Source organism: Diadema antillarum, unplaced genomic scaffold, assembly GCF_040938485.1.
Source record: "Diadema antillarum isolate AM-2024a unplaced genomic scaffold, OU_Dant_1.0 seq00000649_RagTag, whole genome shotgun sequence".
Taxonomy (NCBI): Eukaryota; Metazoa; Echinodermata; class Echinoidea; order Diadematoida; family Diadematidae; genus Diadema; species Diadema antillarum.
The window spans coordinates 181,993-206,446 of record NW_027271563.1 but is presented as its reverse complement, the minus strand read 5'-3'; the positions used below and the strand labels follow the sequence as shown (position 1 = coordinate 206,446).

At 35.8% G+C, this 24,454-nt stretch overlaps 1 protein-coding gene across 1 annotated transcript; it reads right to left on the bottom strand.

Annotated features, from left to right (window-relative positions):
- Positions 1-5,719: 5,719 nt before the first annotated feature.
- On the bottom strand, positions 5,720-12,619 carry LOC139736468 (uncharacterized). The gene is made up of 6 exons (XM_071647218.1): positions 12,274-12,619; positions 10,484-10,675; positions 8,765-9,100; positions 7,957-8,238; positions 6,734-7,033; positions 5,720-5,853 (listed from the first exon to the last, which is right to left on the bottom strand). Exons 1-6 carry the CDS (start codon positions 12,617-12,619, stop codon positions 5,720-5,722), a joined length of 1,590 nt encoding a protein of 529 aa, XP_071503319.1.
- Between the last annotated feature and the right edge of the window lie 11,835 nt (positions 12,620-24,454).

Here is a 24,454-nt window from a genome sequence, read left to right as displayed (position 1 = left end):
AACCAACAAAGATAAAACGCAGACAGAATAATGAGGCTGGATGGACGTCTTGTCTTCTTGTTTATTTCTCAGATACAACGTTTTATTTCATCTTTTTGGGCGATTTTCTGTCTCTTTAAAGCGAAGTACAAGGCATTTTTAAAAACAAAGATGATTATATAAGAATAATAGATGACAAGACCACTGATAAAAAGCCCACTGTTAACTCATTATGAAATGTATATATATATATATATATATATATATATATATATATGTTTCCTTTTCACAGCTGAGTTGGCTGTGGAATTTTTAAAAACAATATAAATTTATGTTAAATATTTTTGTACATTTGTGCATGTATGCATGGATATGTAAATGTACAAATGTATATATGTCCATGTATACGTACACGTATGATGTTCATATCTTACCAATACAATGAATGGCGATAGAAACTATCCCAAGAAGGGCTAATACTCGTCTTGCAGTCATCATTCTCGGACGCTGTTGAATCCTGTAAATAAAGATAAATGGCAGAATAGAGGACAAATATAAATATTCATCAACTGTAATAACAGGTTCAAGGGAATTATCGAAAACGCTCGCAGCGTAAACCATAATAAGCTAGTAAGCACAAGTCTGTAACAAAAATTTTTCGATTCGTTGCATTTTCTAAAGCAGAGCGGAAGACAAACTTTGTGATTAACTTTCAACCTGAGAAAAATGCCAAATCGAGTTAGATAACGACAATGAATAAGAACGAACATGTTTACGCTGCAAGACGACGTTAAAGCTTTGGTAAGCTTGATGGCCTGATGTCCGTTTTCTCCGTCGACTTCTTATTAGAGTGCGTGTGCAGACTATTCGACCATCTCACACTATTCCTGCATAAAATTCTTCCGCGTTTGCTGCTGTTGTTGTAGTTCAAAACATTAGTCCAACGCACTTTACACATTGAGGTAATATTAATATGTCATACATTATCTTTCTTTTCAGTATAAACGTGATTTTATGAACAATATACATAACCGTATGTAGGAATATTCTATTTTATAGTTGCGTCATGATGCAATGATAATAATGTTCCATGGTATTGTGATGAATGTCAGTTTGATACGAATATTCTATTTTATAGTTGCGTCATGATGCAATGATAATAATGTTCCATGGTATTGTGATGAATGTCAGTTTGATACGTGAAGCCTTGTTTCCTGCGTGCTTGTAACAAAGACTAAACTGACTTCATCAATACATCCTGGTTTCAAAATCTAACACGACGTGTATGATTTCTTGCTACACTGTCAACATGATAACAGTTGACCATCAAAGAGCCATACTGTGTGAAAACAATGACTTGCGAACAGGCTACTTCTCATGAACGATGACTAAATTTTTTACCCAAATTAGGAGTCATTTTATGAAAAAGACCATAAACTATCAAAATACTTAACTAATATTCTGTGATATTTTGTAAAACTGTCTCTGAAAGTTAGTTCAGACACACATTTGACATTGTTTGTATGACCTATTTCATTATATAAAATAGCATACACACTTATGATTTTGTCTACACAGGTTCAAAGAAACTGGTATTGTCTAGACAGGTCATGCACGTGTAGAATCTTAAGTGATCTAGGCTTTCGTTTGGTTCGCCTGGGTATGTATGCTATTTTATATAACACATAGTGCATGACATCTTATTGCACTATAACAAGTACCAAGCACCTCCAAATTCTGAATTTGCCCTCAGGCAGTTATATTCAATTCGGCCTGCGGCCTCATTGAATATAACTGACCTTCGGGGCAAATTCAGAATTTGTCGGTGCTTATATTGTTATAGTGCATTCAGCCTCATGCACTATATATATAATAGGCAACTCTAACTCCTCTTGGGTGCACACACACACACACACACACACACATCCCCACTACTCTCAATTTTACAGATCACTCTATTCTCGTGTTAAAGAATAAATTTGTCTTGTATTGCAAGGGGAAGTTAGAATCTATATGGTATTAAACTAGGAGTGTACGATACAAACGCAATATAACAAAGGACACATTTTCCTGCTATTTCTACGATTAAATCCCTCGTCTAGAAGATGCTAAATAGACAGTTTAGACTTAAATCAGGAAAATTAATTCCTTACAGCATAGTACCCAATGTCTGGCATGTTATGTGAGGGTTTCTCCCATTTTTGTCATTTGAAGTTCATTTGTAAGCACAACCCAAAGAAAACGAAAATTGTAATCAGCTACAAAACATAGAATACAGGCTGTCCATAAGAGAAAATTTTGGATCGTTGCATAAACCCATATCGACAATGATTCTGAAAATGAAGATGTGGCGTCATAACCAATCATATTGACACTATTCTTTTTTAACGTGTCATGTACAATCCCGTGGGAGAGTGCTAAAGATATACTATCTTATGCCCTATATGCAATGTGTATGTGTGATGTGGAGAAATAATATAATTCTTTTTATCATAATGGCTACTACTAAATCACTGATCACTTCAGTGCTTATTTACGTCGATGTAGGGCAGTTTGTCAATCAGCTGCAATAAGTACACCTCATGTTTAATAAGCAAAATCATTTGACACTTGTAAAACTCCTCACCTTATATTTGCTATGCTGTCTAATTTTCAAATTGTTGAAATCACTGGAATCAAATATCATTTACATACGTGAATTTAATTTCCTCATCTATTTTCCTATTTTTTTTTCACATAATGTATAAATCCCTCTGCATACACCGCATCCATACGAAATAAAAAACAGCCAAACTTCCCCAATAGGTTAGAACATCAAGTCAGATCCGATATCACAGAGCACATACAGTCATAGATTTCCGTGATATTATCATAATCATGAGGCCATGTTGTTCTTTCCTATTACCTAGCAAAACATAGGAAATGGTTCGTATTGACTTTGTCTGCAGACACGTTGTATGTAAGCGAACAAAGAACCATACTTTGACACCACATGAATGAACCAGTCTTCTTCCCCCAGAGTTTCAAAATACATTTCACCGAACCGCATTAACATTAACCAGCCGTGGTTTATATTTCCGCATAAAGGAGTGTATACAATTTACGTGCATGAGCGTTCTATAGTCCAAATTAATCGTAGAATGTATAGCAATAAAACTTTAGTTATCCGTGATCAATATTTAAATTATTTTCGATTTTAATTACTGGGTATATGCGTGATCTCAGATGAGGAAATTAATCTTTTGACAATTTAATACAATGGTGTATCGGTTCCTCTTTCTTTTTGGTCACTTTATTAATTTTCTATAGCATTATGTCTTATTAAATACACACAGTAAGGGGAGTGATGGCGGCTGTTTGTGCTCCCCCTGATGCATATCGCCCACACACACACACATATATACACACACACATACCCACACACACACACACACACACACACACATCCGTACTCACATAAACATACATTATGATTATTATAACCTGATTATAAACTAATATTTTGTGTCTCTAAAAGTTTTCTTTTAGTTTTGCGTGTCTCCTAATGAACAAAAAACAAATAAGCAACGGTCTTTAATATCATTGCATAAAGCTTTATTACAAGCACACAATCCATATAGCTCTGTGACACACGCACATACAAGCACACATACCAGCAATCGCATGCACACACACAATACTTTTTGAATTTTCCCGACGTATGACAGATATAGTAATATTTTATATCTCCAAAAGGTCTATTTTTCCTACTGGTTATAAAAGTATATTAAGGAGACATGTCTCCCACTCAGAAGAACAAAACGCAAAGGAGGTAAAAGCTGACTGCGATATATCTTTATTCAAAGATAAACCGATGGCTTCCGAAGAAATGAATAGTGCTGCAATGAAGTTACAGGAGTTTTTCCAGATTTTTCTTAATCTGTTAATACGGAAGTGGTGCGGGAATTAATGCGAACTATTCATATGATTAAGAAAGAACGTGACATCCTTTTAATGGAAGATATGCCGGGAGGATGAAGACATCGGACACTAAAATCAAAATGTAAAAAAAAAAAAAGATATATGAAAGAAAAAAATTGGCCTGCTTCACATAGAATACTACAAGGAAAAAAATAGCATCAATGATGTCATTTTGAAATAACTACTCCAAAGCCTAGTTTCCATAACGACAAGACATAACCTCGTAAGCAATATCACGTCAAATTACATCGTGTAAATTTATTAACCTACTGTTCCGTTCGTTCACAAAATCGAACAAAATTGAAGGAATTGTCAGCATAATCGTATAAATTCTATGCATCCATAAACATTCTCATGCATTACAATAGTAGGAAAACATAAGACAAGATGTACTATGTAAAACAATATAATTTTGAAGGTACACTCACAGAGGACCACTTCGAATAAAGTTTTGAGAAAATGATCGACAATTCAGGGGATCGTCTTCGTATACACGATACAGGGAGAAAGATGGCCCCAGATAAATGTTGCAACATATGAATTAAACTGTCATAAAGAACAGCATAAATCTTGCCACTCATTGAGGGAATAGCCAACAAACAGTGATATTGTAAATGAAAGTCTGCAAGATATAATAGACATGACAAATGTTTTATTAGTATATCATGATTATAAGGGAGATTGTACATGAAATCATTGAAAGGTATAGAATTTATCTATAATTACAGTAGCAAAATTAACGACTGTTGTGTTACATTTTTCTCTGACTACTTCTGCTTTTAAATCATGCTAGTCATTTCATTTAAAGTCTCTTCCAATGACGTATTAGGCAATAACTCTATTTCGGAAACTGTGGATGAATGATTTCACAACTAGGTTATACACAAAGTATAGACATTATGATTCTTCAATCGGAGGAAACATTGTTGCCATACGTCCAAAACTTTCCCTCATGTTGAACTTCGCAGAGTTGCATACCTGCAGAAAGAATTTCCATAAAGGTTCTAGTAATCGTAACCAAAGAAATTTAGACAGGACAAGGTGTAAATGATAAAACAAACAAACAGACGGACAAGCATTGTAGAGAGCACAGTGTCTTCTATATAAAAAACAACTCTTACTGTATATAAGAAAGAAAGTGGTAGCAAATGTCAAAGCATAATATCAGACGAACTCCTTCCAAATTCGAGTGTAGTAAAAGAGAGACAGGGAATACGCAATTGGAATGGAAATTCATATTGAATCAGAAAAGGAAAGACATAGTTTATTCATTAGCCTCTCGTTCATGAATGAACAATAGAATAAAAACGATGGAATGTATTGATAGCAACATATGGACCTCGGCGTGTTCATCAGTTATTGTTTCAGTACGTTTACTAAGTTAACGTTCAACACAGCATGTCAAATCAACAAGTGTAAAATATATTTCGATGAAAGATGATATTCTCATTTCTTTTGATAAACATTGTTATCTTGAGTTTCTTACCAAGTAGGCCTTTGTACTTGCACACTGATATGGTAATATTGATGATGATGATGATGATGGTAATGATGATTGTATTGACAATAATGATAATGATGATGATCATGATGATAGTAAACAACGCTTGTTTAGTGCATAACACATAAGAAAAGAAGAGAAAAAAATGAAAGACTGTTATTCGACATAAAATTTTGCAATAGTACCGAGTTTCATGTTTACATGATATGGTAACAAGTAATAATCTAAAATGCCAAAACATGCCATTTCTTGTCCTGTGAATGATTATAGTCACCTTAATCAGTAGACAATCTTTCTCTTCATGAGGACAGTGAGACAGGTGATGATGGAGAGGATGAAAATGACGATGAGAAGGACGTACGTGGTCGACGATTTCTGAAGGAACCCTTGAAAAGGGCTGGCTATGGGACCCTCTGTTAATAAAGCACAAATGGACAAAGAATAGCGTTTGATACTTCCTGGTTTATTTTCCTTTCATTCCCTGTAAGTTGTGTGTGTTTAAAAACACGTTTTTTATTTTGTTGTAATTGTTTTGTTTGTATGTATGTTTGTTTGTCTGTCTGTTTATTTGTTTATCTTTTCTTTCTGCAGAACGAGATACCACTAACTTAAACGCTGAATAGGTATAATTTGTTGCGAAAAACGCACGGACACATTTTTCGTCGATTTAAGTCTTTTCCGATGAAAGCGCTACACGTTCAGGGAAAACATTATAATATATACCATACCTCGGAATAAATCAGAAACTGTTGATAGCCTTCAACACACATGACCTATTCCGTACTTCCTGAAGTAACTAGGAGATTTCTGATCCCCCAAATAAACACAACTTGGAAAAAAGAGAGATAGAGTTAGAAACGTTTGACAATATTAACCAGCGGTACTTTCCTTCGATCATAGAATGGGAACACGCTTAGGCTCATATACATTATATGCCTTGCTTCAGGAATGATAGCTTTTGTTTCTAATCAATGCAAATGCATGTTGACTCGTGTTAATTTTATGATACTCTGATCATCACGTATGTGGCTAAAAGATTGTCTAGATATGTGCCAAAGTCATATTCTGTGATATTTTTTTTCCTGCTATAAGGTTCTTCAGATTACTTGGAACAGCCCACAAAGAAAGAAAGCTTACAAGCCAAGATTCTGCAAAAGACATAACCTGTCAAGCACTGCTATGTTTACTACTATGATTACCAAAAGACATAATTGGAATGCACTTTGCCTAAAATTGAGCAAAATTGAGCAAAACAATGTCATTCTAATCGTATTTGTCATTTTTTTCACCTACCGGGAAATATTTTTGTCCGACAATGTTTCATCCATGACAACGTATCTCCAACTCCGTTGGTGGCAGAACACGTGACATTGATGCAGCCATCGGGGAGTGGAGACAGGATCGCTGAGGCACAGCTGGAGGAGGACAAGGTGTCGTTATCAGCTGTAATGGTGTATGTGTGGAGATGTGGGTAAGGCTGGTTAGAGAGGTCAACATGACAGGTGATGATTAGAGTTACCAGGTTCCATTCACCTCTGATTTCTGTCGTCTCGATCCTAAGGATGTTGCCAATAGGTTGTTCGGGGACTGGTTCTACAATGACATCGAGAGATGACAAAATGGGAGGATACAACATGAATACCTTTAAGTCTCCTATTCCTAAAGTCAATAACAATACTGAAAGTGACATGAAACATGAGTTTAAGGCCTATTTCAATGGAGCAGACTTCGCTGTGACTTGTACCAATCTATTTAAAGATCAAGAATTGACATGCACTCTCAAAAAGAAGGCGACTCCAGGAAGCGTCCGAGACGTACTTAGATAAGATTACAACTTCTTAACTTGGACGTTGCGGAGCCATCATAGTGAGGTCATCGCGACGTCTCCGGTTCATGGGTCTCGACAACTTCGCGGAGACGTCTCAGAGACCTCGCGGACAAAATTAGAGTGAGCGACTAGGCTGTGACTATGGGGCGTCTCTAAGACCAGCTGAACATTGGAAAAGCCCTCCGAAAAAAAGAACAAGATTGATTCCCTCCTAACTCCCCAGAGACCAGGCTATAGTGCCCCAGGAGACGTCTCCGCGACCAGCGAGACTTGAATCGTCACCAGCTCGGCACATAGTCTCCTAGCAAATGAGATGCTCACTTTTATCTGAAGTTTAGACTTGATTGTCGGGACATCCTGTGTCACATAGGGCGTTGTCGTCCGTCTACTTTTTTTTTATCAGAGCTGACACAGAATTGTTGCACTGTCAACACCCTGACTTCTCTTTATTAGATATATTCACATTATTTAGATGTACCATACATATTCTGTAGTTTGCAGAACAGCTGTTGATCAGACGTGGTTATTGCGGAAACACATGAACAAAAGCTATTGAAATCTATATTTCCTCTTATCTTTAATATCAGACAGTCATAAGCGAAGAAATGAAACATTTCTTTTTGCCTTTCATATTGCCGTTTTCTAAATTCTTCACTGTTCGTTCAATGCAATTTGTCGCAATATTTACCTGGCTGTGGGGGACAGTAGGTCTTGGTCGTTTCAGTCTCTCCGTATTCATTTATACCAGTACACACGACATCGATGCATGTGTTGGGTTGAGGGTCAATCGTAACCGTAGGAGAAGCTGAATCGGAAATGACGCTATCGTCGACTGCAATGAGGTACGTGTTGATTGGTGGAAATGGTTGATCTTCTGGATCCACATGGCAAGTAATGATGAGGCTTGGTTCGTACTCATCATTCTCTTGAGTCTCAAACTCTACGCTGATGATTCCTTCTGATGGCTTATCTGTTGAATTTGATTATTTGTTATGTATTGATCAATGTCCAAACCTGTATACCGGACACCAACGGGAAATAAAGATAGAGGTAACTTCATGTGATTGACTTTGCTGGTCGGAAGGGGAGTCAGTTATGGTTTCATTAAAAAATACTCAAAATTTGTAGGGCGTTGATTTTGACTTCCACACATTCAGGAAGCACGTGTTAAATAAAACAAAGAGCAGCCGTTTACCAAGATGAGTACCTTTACGTGACCAAGATTAATTATCGCTGTAACTGACAACAGGGTATACAGTACCAGTGTGGTTATGCATATGGCTTCGATAATAGGAACTCAAGGTTGAAAAAAAAGGTTTCTAAGAGGTAAGGATGCCTTACCGAGCATGGTAGATTTGTGATTTCACACATGCGTAACAGCGATGAGAGCGTGAATGAAAACATGTACATGAATACATTCGACTACAACGGACTAAAATCTTCGCAACGAATGCTGCATCATTTACATAACTCACAACTGTATGAAGACTTGTTACCTCTTGGACAGTGTGTGAGAGTGGCTGAGGTCGTTCCAATCCCGTTCGTCGCGGAGCACGTGAGTTCAATACAGGCGTTGGGGCGTGGTGAGAGGATGGCTGAGGCGCTGCTTGATGACGATAGAGTTGTATTCTCAGTCCCGATGGTGTAGGTGTGGAGGTACGGGGACGGTTGATCAGTGAAGTTCACGTGACAGGAGATGACCAGATTGACCAGGTTATCCTCGCCTTTAATCTCTACAGCATCGATGGATAAGATGTTCTCTGCTGGGGGTGTACCGGGACTTGGAGTGATACATGGATTGATGGTGCCGGCGGGGGACTGGGTTACACCACCTGTTTAACCATTATTGAATAGAAGCGTTATTGCATCGAACATTATCCGTTTCAGACTTTAACAGATAAACCCCAAAGCTTACTTCAAGTGTAATCATAGATCATTAAAAAATTCAAAAAAAGTCAAACTTTAAAATGGAAAACATAATGTTGATATGGGAGTCTAAGAAGATAAACACAGCTACAGATGTGCACATTTCAAATAGGTACCTACACTATGAATCAATAACACATAGGGTTCGTATTGAGTCTTTAGACCCTAACTTATGCAAATGTCTGCTTCACATTATTTCTATTTCGCAATAATCGATAACATGGAAGACATATTCATGAAAGTATTTTAATATTCAGGAAATCATGTAAGACTGTTCAAAGATTTTGACACTATGCAATTTGGCTATATTTCTCGTTGAAAAGAATACAAATTGCTCAAAATCATAAAAGTTTCACAATTCTAATGATACTCTTCTTTTTTTTTTTACACAACAAGCTTACCAAACAATTTTCTTCCGTTTCTAATTTGTTCATAAATTTGATTGATGAAACCAACGTTGTCACTTGCGGTACGCATTGAAGTTAATGGAGTAAGTTGATCAAACAGACACATACACTTTTACACAAGCATGGTGCCCGTCACCCAAAAATACTGTCGAAGATATCATTGTGTATAACATTGGTACATTTTATAGTCACTTTATCGAGCATACATTATACATTTGTACCTGGATAAATTACCGGGAATTCATAACAGCATGATAACTTTTTAATGACAAATGAAAATTTCTCTCTTAGGAATTGTATAATTTAGTGCAGGAAGGCACCAAATTGCATTCTTTCCAATGCTGAATTCGTCAAAATGTTCATAGACTGCCACTATTTCCTCTTTCGAAGAAATTTAAACAAGTCTATCTAGATATTATGGCAGAAATGTAGTTCTTAAACCCCGTGACACTAAAAATGTTTTAAGAAGTATTGTTATTTAAACAGATATGTGTCACATTTGATTCCTTTCCTCAAACTACATCTCGTGTCGAATTTCATATCAATACAAATATATGAAAGAAAAAAAACTCATGTTACGAGTTTCATGGCCATGGTATCTCATGAGCACGTTTCATCACCATGGTATTTGATGCCTATATCAAGAAGACACGCTTCTAGGTCTTTGGATTTATGCCCTACATTGAATGTACATTTTTCTTGAGCATTATGTTTTGGATTTTTCGAAAAATGCGGGGTTCATCATTCATTTAAATTTCGTATATTTCACATATTATGTGAATATACTAATACATGCATAAATATACAAATGTGGTGTCTGATTGTGAAATAACGACAGTATCACTGGCATATATGCACTGAAATAAAATTTCATAAATTCACCTGTAACCTCCAGAATTGCAGAGCGCACAACACCGTACACATGACACTGAAGTATATCGCCGTTGTTGGTTGTCGTTGGGGTGAATGTTAACTCACTTCTTGTGTTATAGTAAGTCCAGCGATCAACTCCGTAACCCAGACCTGCATTCAAATCTGCGTTCCTAAATATTGTGTCCGCAGCTTCCTGATCTCCTGTAATACAAATAAAAAAAAGATATTCAGCCCCTCAGTACTTCAGTACAACGTTTACATCCAGCACAATGATAGCACATTGACCATAGTCACACGACATCTGCTATAAATAAGAAACGGTAGCCGGGGCGGATCCAGGAATTTCGTAAAGGGGAGGCGCCTGTACAGAATTAAGGCGCACGCCCCATCTTTTTCTCCTTATTTCTTTTGTTTTAACAAAAAAAAATGTAAAGATCTGCCACTGAGTAGTGAAAGTGAATGGTCAGAAAGAGGGACGGTGGTATATATTTCTTGAATCTGTTCAAGTCTCTTACATAGTAAGATTTTTGAACCGATAGACCAACTAGTTCATCATCTTTATCATGAATGTGACATCATAGACAACTTCAATATTAATACTTATTGTATAGCTTTTTTTATACCTAATTGTGTCATACCCGCTCCTCAACTGTTTCAGAAAAAGAGAAACTGTAATTCAGAATTATAATGTGGGGCCATAACAGAATCGGTGCATAGCATCTTACATGTTAATGTCAAAGTGTTAAAGGGAATGTCGACCCTGACAATCATTGGTTTGTGTGAATAGAAGTAGGAAAATTAGAGAAACAGGACAGTGGAAGTTTGAGCAAATTCAGGTCAAGCTAAATAAAAAGTACAGATTTATTTTTGTGAAGTTGTTATCGATCAAACAGTAATTGATAATTTTATGATATCACACGCAAGCTCAATCCCTTTATGTTCTGTACTGTATAATAAGAAAATTTAATTCCCCATCTATAACACATTATTGCAACCATTGGAAACAATATTTCTGTATAGTCCATTACCTTTTAAAAGAGATTATTAAACAAGGTTGTTGATATAATCATAGGGGAAAAGATATTTTTTGAATTTTGTTAACATGCAACCAAAGCAAATGGAACGTGAGTTAGAATGCTGCAACACGTAATCGTAAATATCTGTTTCCTGGTCACATCGGTCAAATTTACATTCTTATTTCTTTATTCAAAGAAAAACATAAAGTTTCCACGCAGTCTACTCAGTCCTCCAATTCTTCTTGTTCTACTCAAACAAACTTGATTTTCTGCTTTTAATCATCGTTTGTTCAAGCTATGATTGATTCATTGGTGACAATTCAAGAGTGAGTACATGCTGTCCCTTCTGAATTGCAATAGGAAACACTCCCTGTTTGAGAAGCCACGTCGGTGGGAAAACGTCAAGGGATTTTGACAGACAGAATTCCAACGATAATTCGCATTATGAAGACGGGATCAAAATAAGATATTAGGGTAAGGTTAAAATCACAACTTGTTCAAATTAGATGAATTACACGTTTCAACAAACTGTATTCAGACATGGCTTTGATCAATCATGATTTCTGTATTTTTAAATGAACCAGAGTATCGAGCGAGATATAGAATAATTTGAGATAATACTTCGATTATGATTAACAGTGTGAGGGTTGAGATGATAACAGTTGATGAGACTAACAGTTTCACCATTCAAAAACCAAGGAAGAAAACAACACTACTGATAAAAACAAACAAACAAACAAACAAAAAACACCGAAGAGTATGTGATACATGAAATAAACTCACGTTCTCCAGCACATGTTACGCCTGCGTCATTATTGTGCCCACAACTGTTAGAATGGGAGCATCCCCACGGGAATCGACCGCACTCTAAAAGGGAGTTTTTATCTGCTGTGGGACAGTGAATGATTTCATCTAACCAAATAGGGCCCGATCCTTCTCCGAAGTGGGCATCAGAATGGACCGATGCAGCCCCCGAGTACCCAAGCTGTCGACACACAGCGTGAGCTGCGTTCATATCAAAACCGTTATCACACACAGTGCCCCAGACCCCATCACAGAATATCTCCACTCGCCCTTCATGTTCGTCAGACGCTCCGGCAAGTCTCACTGAAAGATGCGGAAATAACATTGGGGGAAAAAAATCTCTCTTGTTTTTCTTTTAAATCATGAAAATCTAGCAGAATTTCAGATTTTATGGCTCAACTGTAAGTGAGTTTTCATCAATTATTCACCTCTGTGATGAACTCTCTCTCTAAAAAAAGAAACTAGTGAAAATGTTCGCTCTTGAGGGAGTGAATAACAGAATAGAGTGAGTGAAGAGTAAAATTGGAGTAAATTATGAGTGAAAACGTTTATTTCACTATTAAAGTTTGGAGTCACCTCAAGGATCACTCAAAATATTTCTAGTGATCCCTGAGGTCACTCCAAAATAAGTGAAGAAAATATATTTTCACTCCAAATTCACTACGATTCCACTCTACACTCATTCCCCCCCCCCCGAAATTCACTCCTTCGTGGATGAACTTTTCTAGATATACAAAATTAAATCCAAGACACTTTCTATGCATTCTCGATTCACATCTTGAAATCTACAAAATTGTGATTCTACAATATCTATATATTCAGAATAATTCATAACGTGAAACAAGAAATCGTAAGACTTTGGACTATAATATTATTCGTATTAACAAGACTAGCGAAATGTTACAAATGACATCAAAGTGAAACTTTTGATAAACACTGGTTCACACTAGCAGCTGAAGTTAAATCAAATCTTGAATTTTATGTTCCTTTCTTTAAATGACATCGTAAATGACACTTTTCAAGGTAAACACGTTGCAATGGGAATAGGATGATTTTGATTGAAAATTTTTTCAGCAGCGGAAAGTTCGTAGGTTTAGAAGGTAATCTGATGCAATGAAGTGTGATGCGATGAAACCTGCTGTCAAAATGTGGGACCAGGCCTATCTGGATATACGAAATTAACCGAGTACTAAGATCAAATAGAAGCTTCATGCTCCCTGACAAAGAAATGCCTGAAGCTCGAGAATGTCAGGTGTTGAAATAAACTTTAATTTAAAGGCATAATTTACCATTTGCATTTACCAGTGCTTTTGAATAGTTCTAAATTAACTAGGGGTAGAAACAACCCCTGTAAAAATTTGAATCCGTAAAATCGAAGTTTAGTAATGTTAAATATACAAAACGTGAACAACAGTTAAAAGAAAAACAAGTTTCCAGACTAAACCGTCTGGTATACAGTTACTGTTTATTGAGAAAGTACAGATATCTCCTTATATTTTAGGCTTTATCGAGAAAAAAAAAAATGATGTTTTGTGGCACAACAGACCTATACATATGCATGAAATGTCATATCTTGAAAATCTTTTAAATCTCTATTCTCAAAAGTAAACAGGACCTTAAAAATCTCATCATTGCCTCAATGACTTAAGAAAAAACACACGAGTCAATATTTTACCTTTTAGCTTGTAATGCTTCGTGCTGGCTTTGTAGCGTGAATTGATGAAATGGATGGAGTATCAATAGACATGCAAGCACATGATCAGAACTTTCATGGACTGAGAAACGCACAAAGACCTGTGATCTACACATTCGCTTGTGTGTTAGCTCAGGTTAACAAGAACGAATCCATATTTTTCGCTGATACTCACCAGTTCTACCATCGCACGGCCGCGAGCAGTGACTTCCTCGGTATAAGTAGGTATATATTAAGTTTGCCGATGAGCGACTTTTGCCATCTGCAAAGTCAGTGTTTTTAATTCCTTGTTCTTTTATCCCTTTCTGTTCATATATTGTAGCAAAAAGATCAACTATTTATCCATCAAGTTTCAGCTTTATCTTCTAGGAATTGATACGTTACATTATAACCTCACTTTCATTTTGCAATTTCTCATTGCATCATTATGAGGAACTATTGTACGTAAGAACATATTGAGGGAAAATTTTCACTTCCGTCGTTGATGTGCAAAAACAGACAAAGTGACAAATTTAAATGAACACGAAAGTCAGAGGTAAACAATCATGCAATTCGTTAAACTCTCTCAGGTCCATGCTATTGAGGAAATGTGTCTGAAACGTAATGATCTACGTCATCCGTGAATTATTACCATGTAGAATGCTGAAAAGTTCACCACTATGACTGAAATAATTTTAGGTATGTGTCCAATTCCACCTGTAAATCCACAGTGATGTGATTGAAAGGCATCGGAAATACTGCTTTCGTTCATATAACAGACAATAATATTCGGCCATGCTTGTCAGTGTTGCACATAATGAGCAGGGCTGGGACTTTGAATTAAGACATGACTTACACGTAAACCTATGGGGTCCTAAGGGCAGAAAAATCCTCAGCACTTTCAACAGATTTATTCTGTTATATGATCTATATCGGCCGTTACCCGACTTGAGATGTGATAATTACAAAATAGATGTTATCATTTTTCTGTCATACCTATTTAAAACCTAAAAATTTTAAATGAAAAGTTTTTTCCGGCATCGCTAGGTAGCTTTAGAGAGTATGCTGATACGGCAACATTATCTTCTTTTGGCTGCGTGTAGGACACGTGGTGATATTTGTCCTCGGTTGACATGATTTTTATGACAGAATTTATGTTTTATAATTTGCTCGAGAACGTTAGGATTTCATATCGTATCAATATCTGTAATAGATTAGTAGTTTTCAATTCTTTCCTTTCAAAAGCAGATTGAGATATATGAGAAAAACGATTAGGAAACCCTCCAATACTTACTGGAAACAACTGAAATGTACTGCGTGAATATTTATCAATATAAAGAGACAAAAAATGCAAGAAATTTCAACGTTTCCAGCAATTCACAAGTGTTTTCAGAATCAGCCGCTCTTGAAGGGGAAATTTTCACTCAATCACCCAGGGTTATTGAACTTACTGAGCAGCTGACGTCTGTTTTGTTTAACCACACTAACGAAATCACATCAGATATTAGTATGTTATCTACGGACAGCATCTAGTAACGTTGAGGCATGACGAAAAACTTTGAGCTCTCGACGGTGATCAAGTCCAGTGTATTTCTCACACAAACATCCTGGCTCGACGGTTGTGGTCTTCCTGGTTTATCAATGTCATGTTCTTCTTGAAATGGTAATTGGGAGTCGATTATGACAAAAACAGAATTTTCTTCATTCCATTCTAGGTAGCCGTAGGTAGGCCGATGTTCCCGAAAGCTGTTCAGTCTTCTAACTCCGGACTAATCCCTGGTCACATGTCAAGCAAAATCTTACGATGTCACAGCAATTTTAAGTGATATCGAATTCAAATCTTTACAGAAGTTGTCTTATACATTTTCGGTACTCTCTGCGGCATTCTGGGATGAACTGCGTGTTGGTTGCATGAATAGGAGACTCATTATGTCACCTTCTACTGGCATAAGGTCAGAGTTCGTTTCCGTCTCCTTTTGTTCGTCTCTAAAAAATTATCGAATTAATGAAGAGAAAGCCACTTGAACGTGTTTGGTATGTAGCCTACTACTTAGTGGTAATGCCTCCTACTGGGGACATCAAACACTGTACCTCGTAACATGCTTCCATATGTATGATGCTCGTGTTCTGAAGCTGGGATCGGAAATATTAGGACATATCTCGCCTTGGCATGAGCGATTCTTCTGCGAGTGATTATTCAGTGCAATGATGGACACATAGAGACTACATAAAGTGGGAGGAAGAAAAACCAGTCCTTAGTGTACCGGAAAGTATTGCATTTTAAGTACTTTGAGGTTTTCACGTCGAGTAAACATTATGATATGTGTAAGTTTGGTTGTAGACGGAAAGGAAACGGAAAAATGCTGTCGATTTTAATCATATTTTAAATTGACATCGTCCCCTCTATAACTGTAACTAGATATTCCGATGAAGGAACGGCAAATTGCTGCCTTCGAAGTCTTTCCTCAAATCGAGTTAGAGAGCTCTTGATTTTCATATTTTCTGGTTTAACGACAGAAACATTCGTTTCGATATTCAAGCATTATCTTGTCAGGGATATCTCTGACAGATTTCATGTATTTTTCAAGCGGTATTGTTCCATCGCAGTGCCGGTAATCAAATTTGAAAAAGTGTGATGATGTATCTGGGTGAGAGTTCACTTCCGTCACACAAAAGTGTGTATCATGATGACCCAATGTTTGGAATCGGAAAAGGAGCGGATATTCCATAATTATGAATCATCACATTCGGTTCGATGTTCCCAGACATTATATGTGGATTGGATTGAGGGATGGGGTTTCTTATTTATTGAATGCATTTGTTTGGCTCCACGTGCAGAATTATAAAAGGGTTTCTTGGTATGGTGTGTGTGTGTGTGTGTGTGTGTGTGTGTTTTCTTCACGATGCCACTTGCGTTCCCTTTACTGTCAAGATCCTTGATGTAACAAATCTTATTACAAGGAAGAAATATGAACGTCACAACTTTTTGAGGGTTATACAAATTCATGAAATTGTTGAATGAATTCATTTGTTATCACCACGAGACATATACATATGCAATCTAGAAACATATAATGGTATTTGAACGAAGGTAGATTCTATTTCTTTCCAGGAATATTTTTTTTCTGCTTCTTGAGTTTATTACATTTCATCTTTTCATTCATATATTTACTATATTGGTACTTTAATGTGTAATCTACAAGCAATAGGACCAAATGTGAGACCTGTGCTGTATTTTATCAAAACAGGTGGTCGTAAGCAAAAGATCAGCTTTTTCTATATGGTAAGCGAGATGTTCACAATTTCACAATATTTTTCGCTTTGTTTCTATTTTCAATAATGCAATAAAGCAAAGGTCAAATTTCCATCTCTCTGGATAAATTGCGTATGAATCGCTTGAGTTGTTATAACTTTGTAACATGTAAATCGATCTGAATTTAATTGGCATGACACATTACCTCCTACGATATTTCCATATCTATTATTATTTTAAACCCAAAGAATGGTTTTCAAAATGATAAAAAGAAGTTAGTGCCACAAACAGTCCTTAATCAATGTTTGTTTGTTTTTTTAATGCATGGTAAGTTATCTTACCAACAACACTTAGTGTAGGTCTGTAGTGTTTGTAAAAATACATAAGGAAGTCAATGTCGCATAATGAACTTTACGAATGAACATGTCATGATTATATTAGTCTTTTGCTTTTTATTGATAGATTAAGAGAAGCGATTTTTTATTGGATTTAGTTTTTCATAGTTTACCACGGTTGTTTCTATGAGGGTTTGCGTGTGTGTGTGTGTGTGTGTGTGCTTGTGTGTGCTTGTTTATAATAGAGGGGAGATGTATTGCTTATTTTCATTGGTAGCCGTCAACAGAATGAAAAAAAAATGCAGAAAGAAAGGCCTCTCCACAATAATCAGCTCTAAACTACATTGAAATAAAAAAAGGAAACTTCTAGAAGATGTTGTCAAACTATAGATTGAACAATTAAAAATCAGTTGTGAGCACATATTATGCACATTAGGATTTTAAAAAAAAGAGGAGGGGGATAATATCCACTATAAGTTAATAATTGCAGTGTTGTATAGTATTTTGGCTAATGTTGGAAGAGAAAAGTTTGACAAGTAGTTTCTTCAAAAAAATCAACATTCACTCAGGTTAATTCATGTCCTTAAATTTGTCCTTCTCATGTACATATTGGGTTTAATTTCTTCAATACGAGAACAAGAATGTACGCTGTCTTATGTCATGTAGCATGAACATCCTTGAGAGGGGACTCCCACTCGTCATCTGACGTCACAGGTTTGAAGGTCGATGCAACATTTTGGGCGAGGTGCCAGGAAGGGGAAGGCGCGAAGACTGGCAGAAAACGATACCAAAATCCACTCAGTTTTTCAAGAATATCATGAAAATGCCAAAAGCTATGGCAGTAATTTTATAAATCTAAGATTATTCTTATCAATATCAATCTATCTTAACACTTTAAGATATTCGGAATCCACATCCAATATTTCTTTCGGGCCCTCTAGATAAAAGTAATAGTCGATCATGCTATTCACAGAACTGGTTGTTTGTACGCCATCAGTAATCTCTTCGCCATTTAAGTACCAGTTCACGTGTTCTGAGCCAAAGACTTTATCGGCTGTACAGACGGCTGTAACTTCCTGGTCTGGTGTCAGCGGGCTTGTTACATCGAGAGTCACGCTGGTTCCACCTACATAAACCAATAAAGATAAGACGAAAACATGGTGGACGTAAGACAATTAATATTCACATCTCCTCAAATTCATTCCGCCCTTTCATTTTATCAGAAGTTTGCTGTAATATTTGTAGTGAATCAAAAGACACATTTTCGAGACATTATTGAGACAAGCACTGTCTTGTCTTTTTGATTTTTGCTTTTTGTTTAGATACTATGTCTTATCTTTATCTTTTGTGTGTGTGAGGTTTTTGTCATTCTGATGACAAAAGTGAAAATAAAGTTTGAAGTGATTTGAATCTTTAAAGCGACGTACAAAGGTATTTTCAATAAATCCCCTAGAAGAGAGATAGCAAAACAAACAAACAAATAAACAAACACACAAACAAAATATAGATAAGAAGACTGGTGATGCAAAAATCCACAGTTCTCACTTAGCTGTGAAAGGTATAAACATATGTGTTATGTCAACCATTTTAATATTCGTATCTTACCAATATGGCGGATGGTGATGGAAACTATCCCAAGTAGGACTAATACTCGTATTCCTGTCATCATTCCCAGACGCTGTTGAATCCTGGAGTGAGAGATGGAAGGCAGAGAGGGGATAAAAGAATGAATATTCAGCAACGTTAATAACAACTTGAAGGGATACATTGAAAAGACATTGGAGAAACCATAAGTTAGTAAACACAGTTTAAAAAGAAGAAGAAAAAAAAAACAACAACGACGGGAATTTATCGAGATTTTTCGCTTTTCCTGCATTTACTTTAAGTAATCACCACTACAAACTTTTTAAGGACGAGAAAAGACCAACTAATTTAACTTTCAACATGAGAAAAAATGCCGAATTGATTTATAAAGATGAGATCGCAATGTTTACGCTTTTATGCGACGTTAAAGCTTTGGCAAGTTTGATGGCCTGATGTCTGCTCTCTGTGTGAACCTTTATTACAGTGCGTGTGCAGACTATTCAACCATCACTCATTGTTCCTCCATAAGATTCTTCCGCGTTTGCTGCTGTTGCTATATAGTTCAAAATATTTGCCCAAAGCACATTATACGTGAGGTATTTTAAAAAGATATAAGAATGGTAAAAAAAAAATTACCTGTCATTAATTTACTATAAGTACGATATTCTGGGCTTCCTATGTGCATATGTGTGGAACTATTCTATCTATTTGCTCCATGATACAAAGATAATCATGTTCCATGGTATTGTGATGTATGTCCGTTGGATACATGAACCCCTATTTCTTGTGTGCTTGTAACAAAGACTAAACTGATGTGTGTCATCAATACGTCCTGGTTTCAACACTCGACACAACGTGTATGATTTCTTGCTATACACTGTCAACATGACAATAGCCGCCCATTAAAGAGTCATGCTGTTGAAAAATGTTTTGGATATAGGGTACTTCTCATGAGAACTGACTGATTTTAGACCCGAATTTAGTGCCCCCATCTGAGAATGACTGCGTAAAGTATCAATACACGTGATTCATTCTCTGTGTTATTATGTAACACTGTCTCAGAAAGTTAGTTCAGAAACACATTGGTCACATTATGATCTATTTGGAATATATATCTCTACCTCCCTGTCAGCCAAGTACCCAAATGTCTTGCATGTTCAGCAAAGGGTTTCGTTGTTGTTCTGTTTGTTTGTTTGTTTGTTTGTTTGCTGTCATCAATTCAATTCAATTCAATTCAATTCAGTTCAATTCAATTCAATTATTTTTATTCTATTTTCAACAAAACATAACATAGAATAAATCATGAATTATATCATAGGCATACATTAGAATGTGCAAAGGATAATGATAGGTAGCAGATTATACATGCATACAGGCAAAATAAAAAGCTATGTTTTGAGAGAGAAAAAAAAAGAATTGAGAGGTCCACGAAAATACATGCTTGTATATTGTGAACCCCTCAATAGCCTTTTTTATGAAAATACTTCTTTGCAAATACTTAGCACAAAACTAATTTCAGAAAGGACGAAACAAAACAGGAGAAACGCTTCAACATGACATGACTTGACTGAGGGTATACCATGAAGGGTATACCATCAAAAGTTCATTTGTAAGCAAAACGAAAAGCAATCCACACGGAAGTTTTGCTCAACTTACAAATCATAGGAATAATGTAAAAAAGAGAAAATTTAAAATCAATCAATTTTTTTATCGAAAATGTATCTGAAACGGGAGGAGTTGGTGAAGTTAACGATTTATTGACACCTTTAAAACATGCTTCTTCATAAAAAAATATCCCACTATGGTATTCGAGGGAGGGCTTTGGAGTGGTTCATGAATTACCTTACCATTCCCAAGCAAGTCGTTTCTATCAACGGCCATACATCTTTTATGCAAAATTTCAATTGTGGCGTATTTCAGTTCTCTCTGTCAACGATATGCAGAATTTATCAAGTATTCTTTCTTTTTTATCATTCACTGACGAATCTTATGTGTTGCTCTCAAACTCCGATCCTGATGTATTAATTGATACTTTAAATACCGGATTGATAACATTACTCAGATGGCTAATAGCTAATAATATATAATCAATAAATCTACAAACAGCTAAATCTAAGCTTTTAGTAACTCCCTCGAAATTTTATTTGGTAATATTTTCTTGCATAATGAAATTATTGAATACTTTCTTTTAATCAAGACTTTTGGTGTGATTCTTAATGAAAAAGAATTTCTCTACATAAACAAAACTGAGTTTTCCTACAGAAGTTTTTTAGTGCTATACTCAAATTTGATTTAACTCTAGTTAAACTATGGCATACTCGCTTGGGAAAAGACATATTCTTTGTATGTAGAAAGGATACTATTTTTGAAGCCAAAAGCTCTTCCTTTATCTTTAATGAATCATTTAAATTTAATAAATCATGATTTGTATCGTTTGCATTTAGGATGATTTATGTATAAACTAAATCGTCATTCCCTCCCTCTTGTTTTTGATTCTATGTTTATTAAAAGCATAACCGTACGTTCATATTCCACCCTGCAATACAATGAATTTCATTTGCCATTGTCTTGGACAAATTTTACAAAATCTATAATATCCTTTTCCTGCCCTAAATGGAGTTCACACGAAAAAAGCATGATAAAAGCTTCAAGTTTAAATACTTAAACCTTTAGATTATTGTAATCATTATTATTATTATTATTATTATTATCATTATCATTATAATCATCATCATCATCATCATCAACATCATCATTTTGCTGTGAATTCCTGTATCGCAGAAGATTTATATCCCTGAGAGCAGTAAATGTAATTTGCTATTTTCTTTTGTTTAATCTTTGTTTATGCACCCTAAAACACAGTCTCTTTTTAGACCTTTGTGAGCTTTGTCTTCGCATGCGTAAGTATTGAACTTGAAACTCCTTTCTTCGCCCACATTTCCTGTCTTGTTTTTTTTTTCCTGTTTACAGTAGTCTCTTCTGCAGTTCCTTCGACGATTATCCTCATTTACAGAGAGATGATTAGTGTGTGTTTCGTATGAGCGGTTGTGCGTATTTTCTTTTTCTCATTGTCTTTCTCTTTCATATCTTTGCAGACAGTCTGCTTTAATTTTGTTATTTCAGTAATTGTTCATTTTTCATAAGGGGACTCCAAATTACAAGCCAAGCCCTTTCATCAGTCCCCTCCATTTCCAACAACTTTTCTTTGATACAGTTAAGTAACGGCATTTGTTCAACAATATTTTCCTATGTTATGAAATAAGCTGCATTTATTTCGTATAAATTTCTATAATGTTATTCTATAATCGCATTTGGGGGGAGGGGATGAAATGAAATGAACTAAGATGAAATTGTATGCACTCCCTTACATGCCAAAGTAGACCACGGCTTGTGAATGCATACACGCGGGATCAGTGAAATGTATTTCGAAACTTTGTGAGAGGAAAGAGACTCATTCACGTGGTGTCAAATTATGGTTCTTTTGTGCTCTTAAAATGTGTCTGCTGACAAAGTCAATACGACCCATTTCCTGTGTTTTGTTAGGTAATAGGAAAGAACAACAATCCATGACATGATATTATGATATCACTGAAATCAATGACTGTATGTACTCTGTGATATCTTATCTTGACTTGATGTTCCAACCCATTGAGGAAGTTTGACTGATTTCATTGTATGCAGTGTATGCAGAGCAATACCTTTTTTTGAAAAAAAAAAACGGAAGTCAAATTAAGAAAGTAAAATTTGTTCCATTGATTTTCCTCTCACTGCTGTCCCAATGTGGTATAACAAAAAAAAAAACAAAACAGAAACGAAATGATATTGCCTTTTGGGAGAATAGTCGCACTCAAAAGAAAAAAAAGCGAGAGAAAACATTTTATACGTTGCTGGCAGATTGTTAAATGAGCATTCTGAAAATGTGAAAATTAGAGAAAATTCAGAGACAGCACAGTATAAAGGTTAGGAGTTTTAGAAACATCAAATGTTTTAAGCTTCTTTCAATTATGTTATTTCTCCACATCACACATATACAGATATCATAGAGCGTATAAGATAGTGTATACTTAGCACCACAAGAGGATTTTGTATGACATTTACGTTAAAATGTAAGTCGTGCCAATAAATTGGTTAAGACTTTTACTCCTCCCCTTTCAGAATTATTATCAATTAAGGTCACTGCAAGTGATCCTGAATTTTTTCTTAACTGTCGTCTTGACCTGACTATTTCCTATATTTATCAGCTGAATAGATATTTCGTTTTCATTGAGTTGTTCTTACAACTCGAATGACAAAAAAGGGAGGAAACTCCTTGCAGAACATCCCAGTCATTAATTTTGGGTAGTAGGAAATTATTAACTGAGTTTGTCTGTTTAAGTCTGTATTGCATCTTTATAGATGTTCTTATTGAACATAAAAAATAGCAGGAAAATGTGTCCCTTATAAGATTGCATTTGTATCGTACACTTGACATATGGATTGCAACTTTCTCGTTACAAAGCACGAATAATTTATTATCAGACACATGCATGCAGCTATGTGTAGTAGTTTATAAAATTCATGTATTGGTGATTAGGTAAGTTTGAGCACCTAACATGCTCCTAGAAGGAGCTGTAGGAATATAGCTGAAATGGATCATAATGTAGATAATGTGTTTCTTAACTCGCTTTCTGAGAGTGCTACAAAATATTACAGAATATTAGTCCAGTGTACTGATACCTTACGGATTTTTTTCGACTGGTGGCACTATATAAAATAAGGTTCCAAAATTTGCCAGTTTCATCAGAAGTAGCTTATTCATAACATTTTTTTTTCACAACATGAATCTCTTTGGTTAAGTATTCTCATGTTGGGAGTGTAACAAGAAATCATAAGCGTCGTGTTGAATTTTGAAACCAGGATGTATTGATGACATCACTTAAGTCTTTGTTACAAGCACGCAAGAAACAGGGGTTTATGTATCAAACTGACATAGGCCTACATCGCAATACCACTCAACATGATCATCACTGTATCATGGCGCAAATAGATAAAATAGTTCCACACATATGCACATTGAATGCCCAGAATATTGTAATCATACTGAAAAGGATGGTAATCATTGACATCCTTATACTTTGTATACTATCTCACGTGTAATGTGTGTTGGGAAAATATTTTGAACTATTTAACAACAGCAGCAAACGCGGAAGAATCTTATGCAGAAATAGTGTGTGATATGGTCGAATAGTCTGTACACACACTGTAATAAAAGGTCGACGGAGAGCGCGGACATCAGGCCATCAAGCTTACCAAAGCATTAACGTCGCAAAACACCGT

Coding starts and splice junctions, on each gene's coding strand:
- LOC139736468 (XM_071647218.1), bottom strand. CDS start 12,619: ATGTTATTTCCGCATCTTTCAGTGAGACTTGCCGGAGCGTCTGACGAA. Junction 9,101..10,483: donor TGCAATTCTGGAGGTTACAG/GTGAATTTATGA, acceptor ATGGTTAAACAG/GTGGTGTAACCCAGTCCCCC. Junction 7,034..7,956: donor CTACTGTCCCCCACAGCCAG/GTAAATATTGCG, acceptor ATGTCATTGTAG/AACCAGTCCCCGAACAACCT.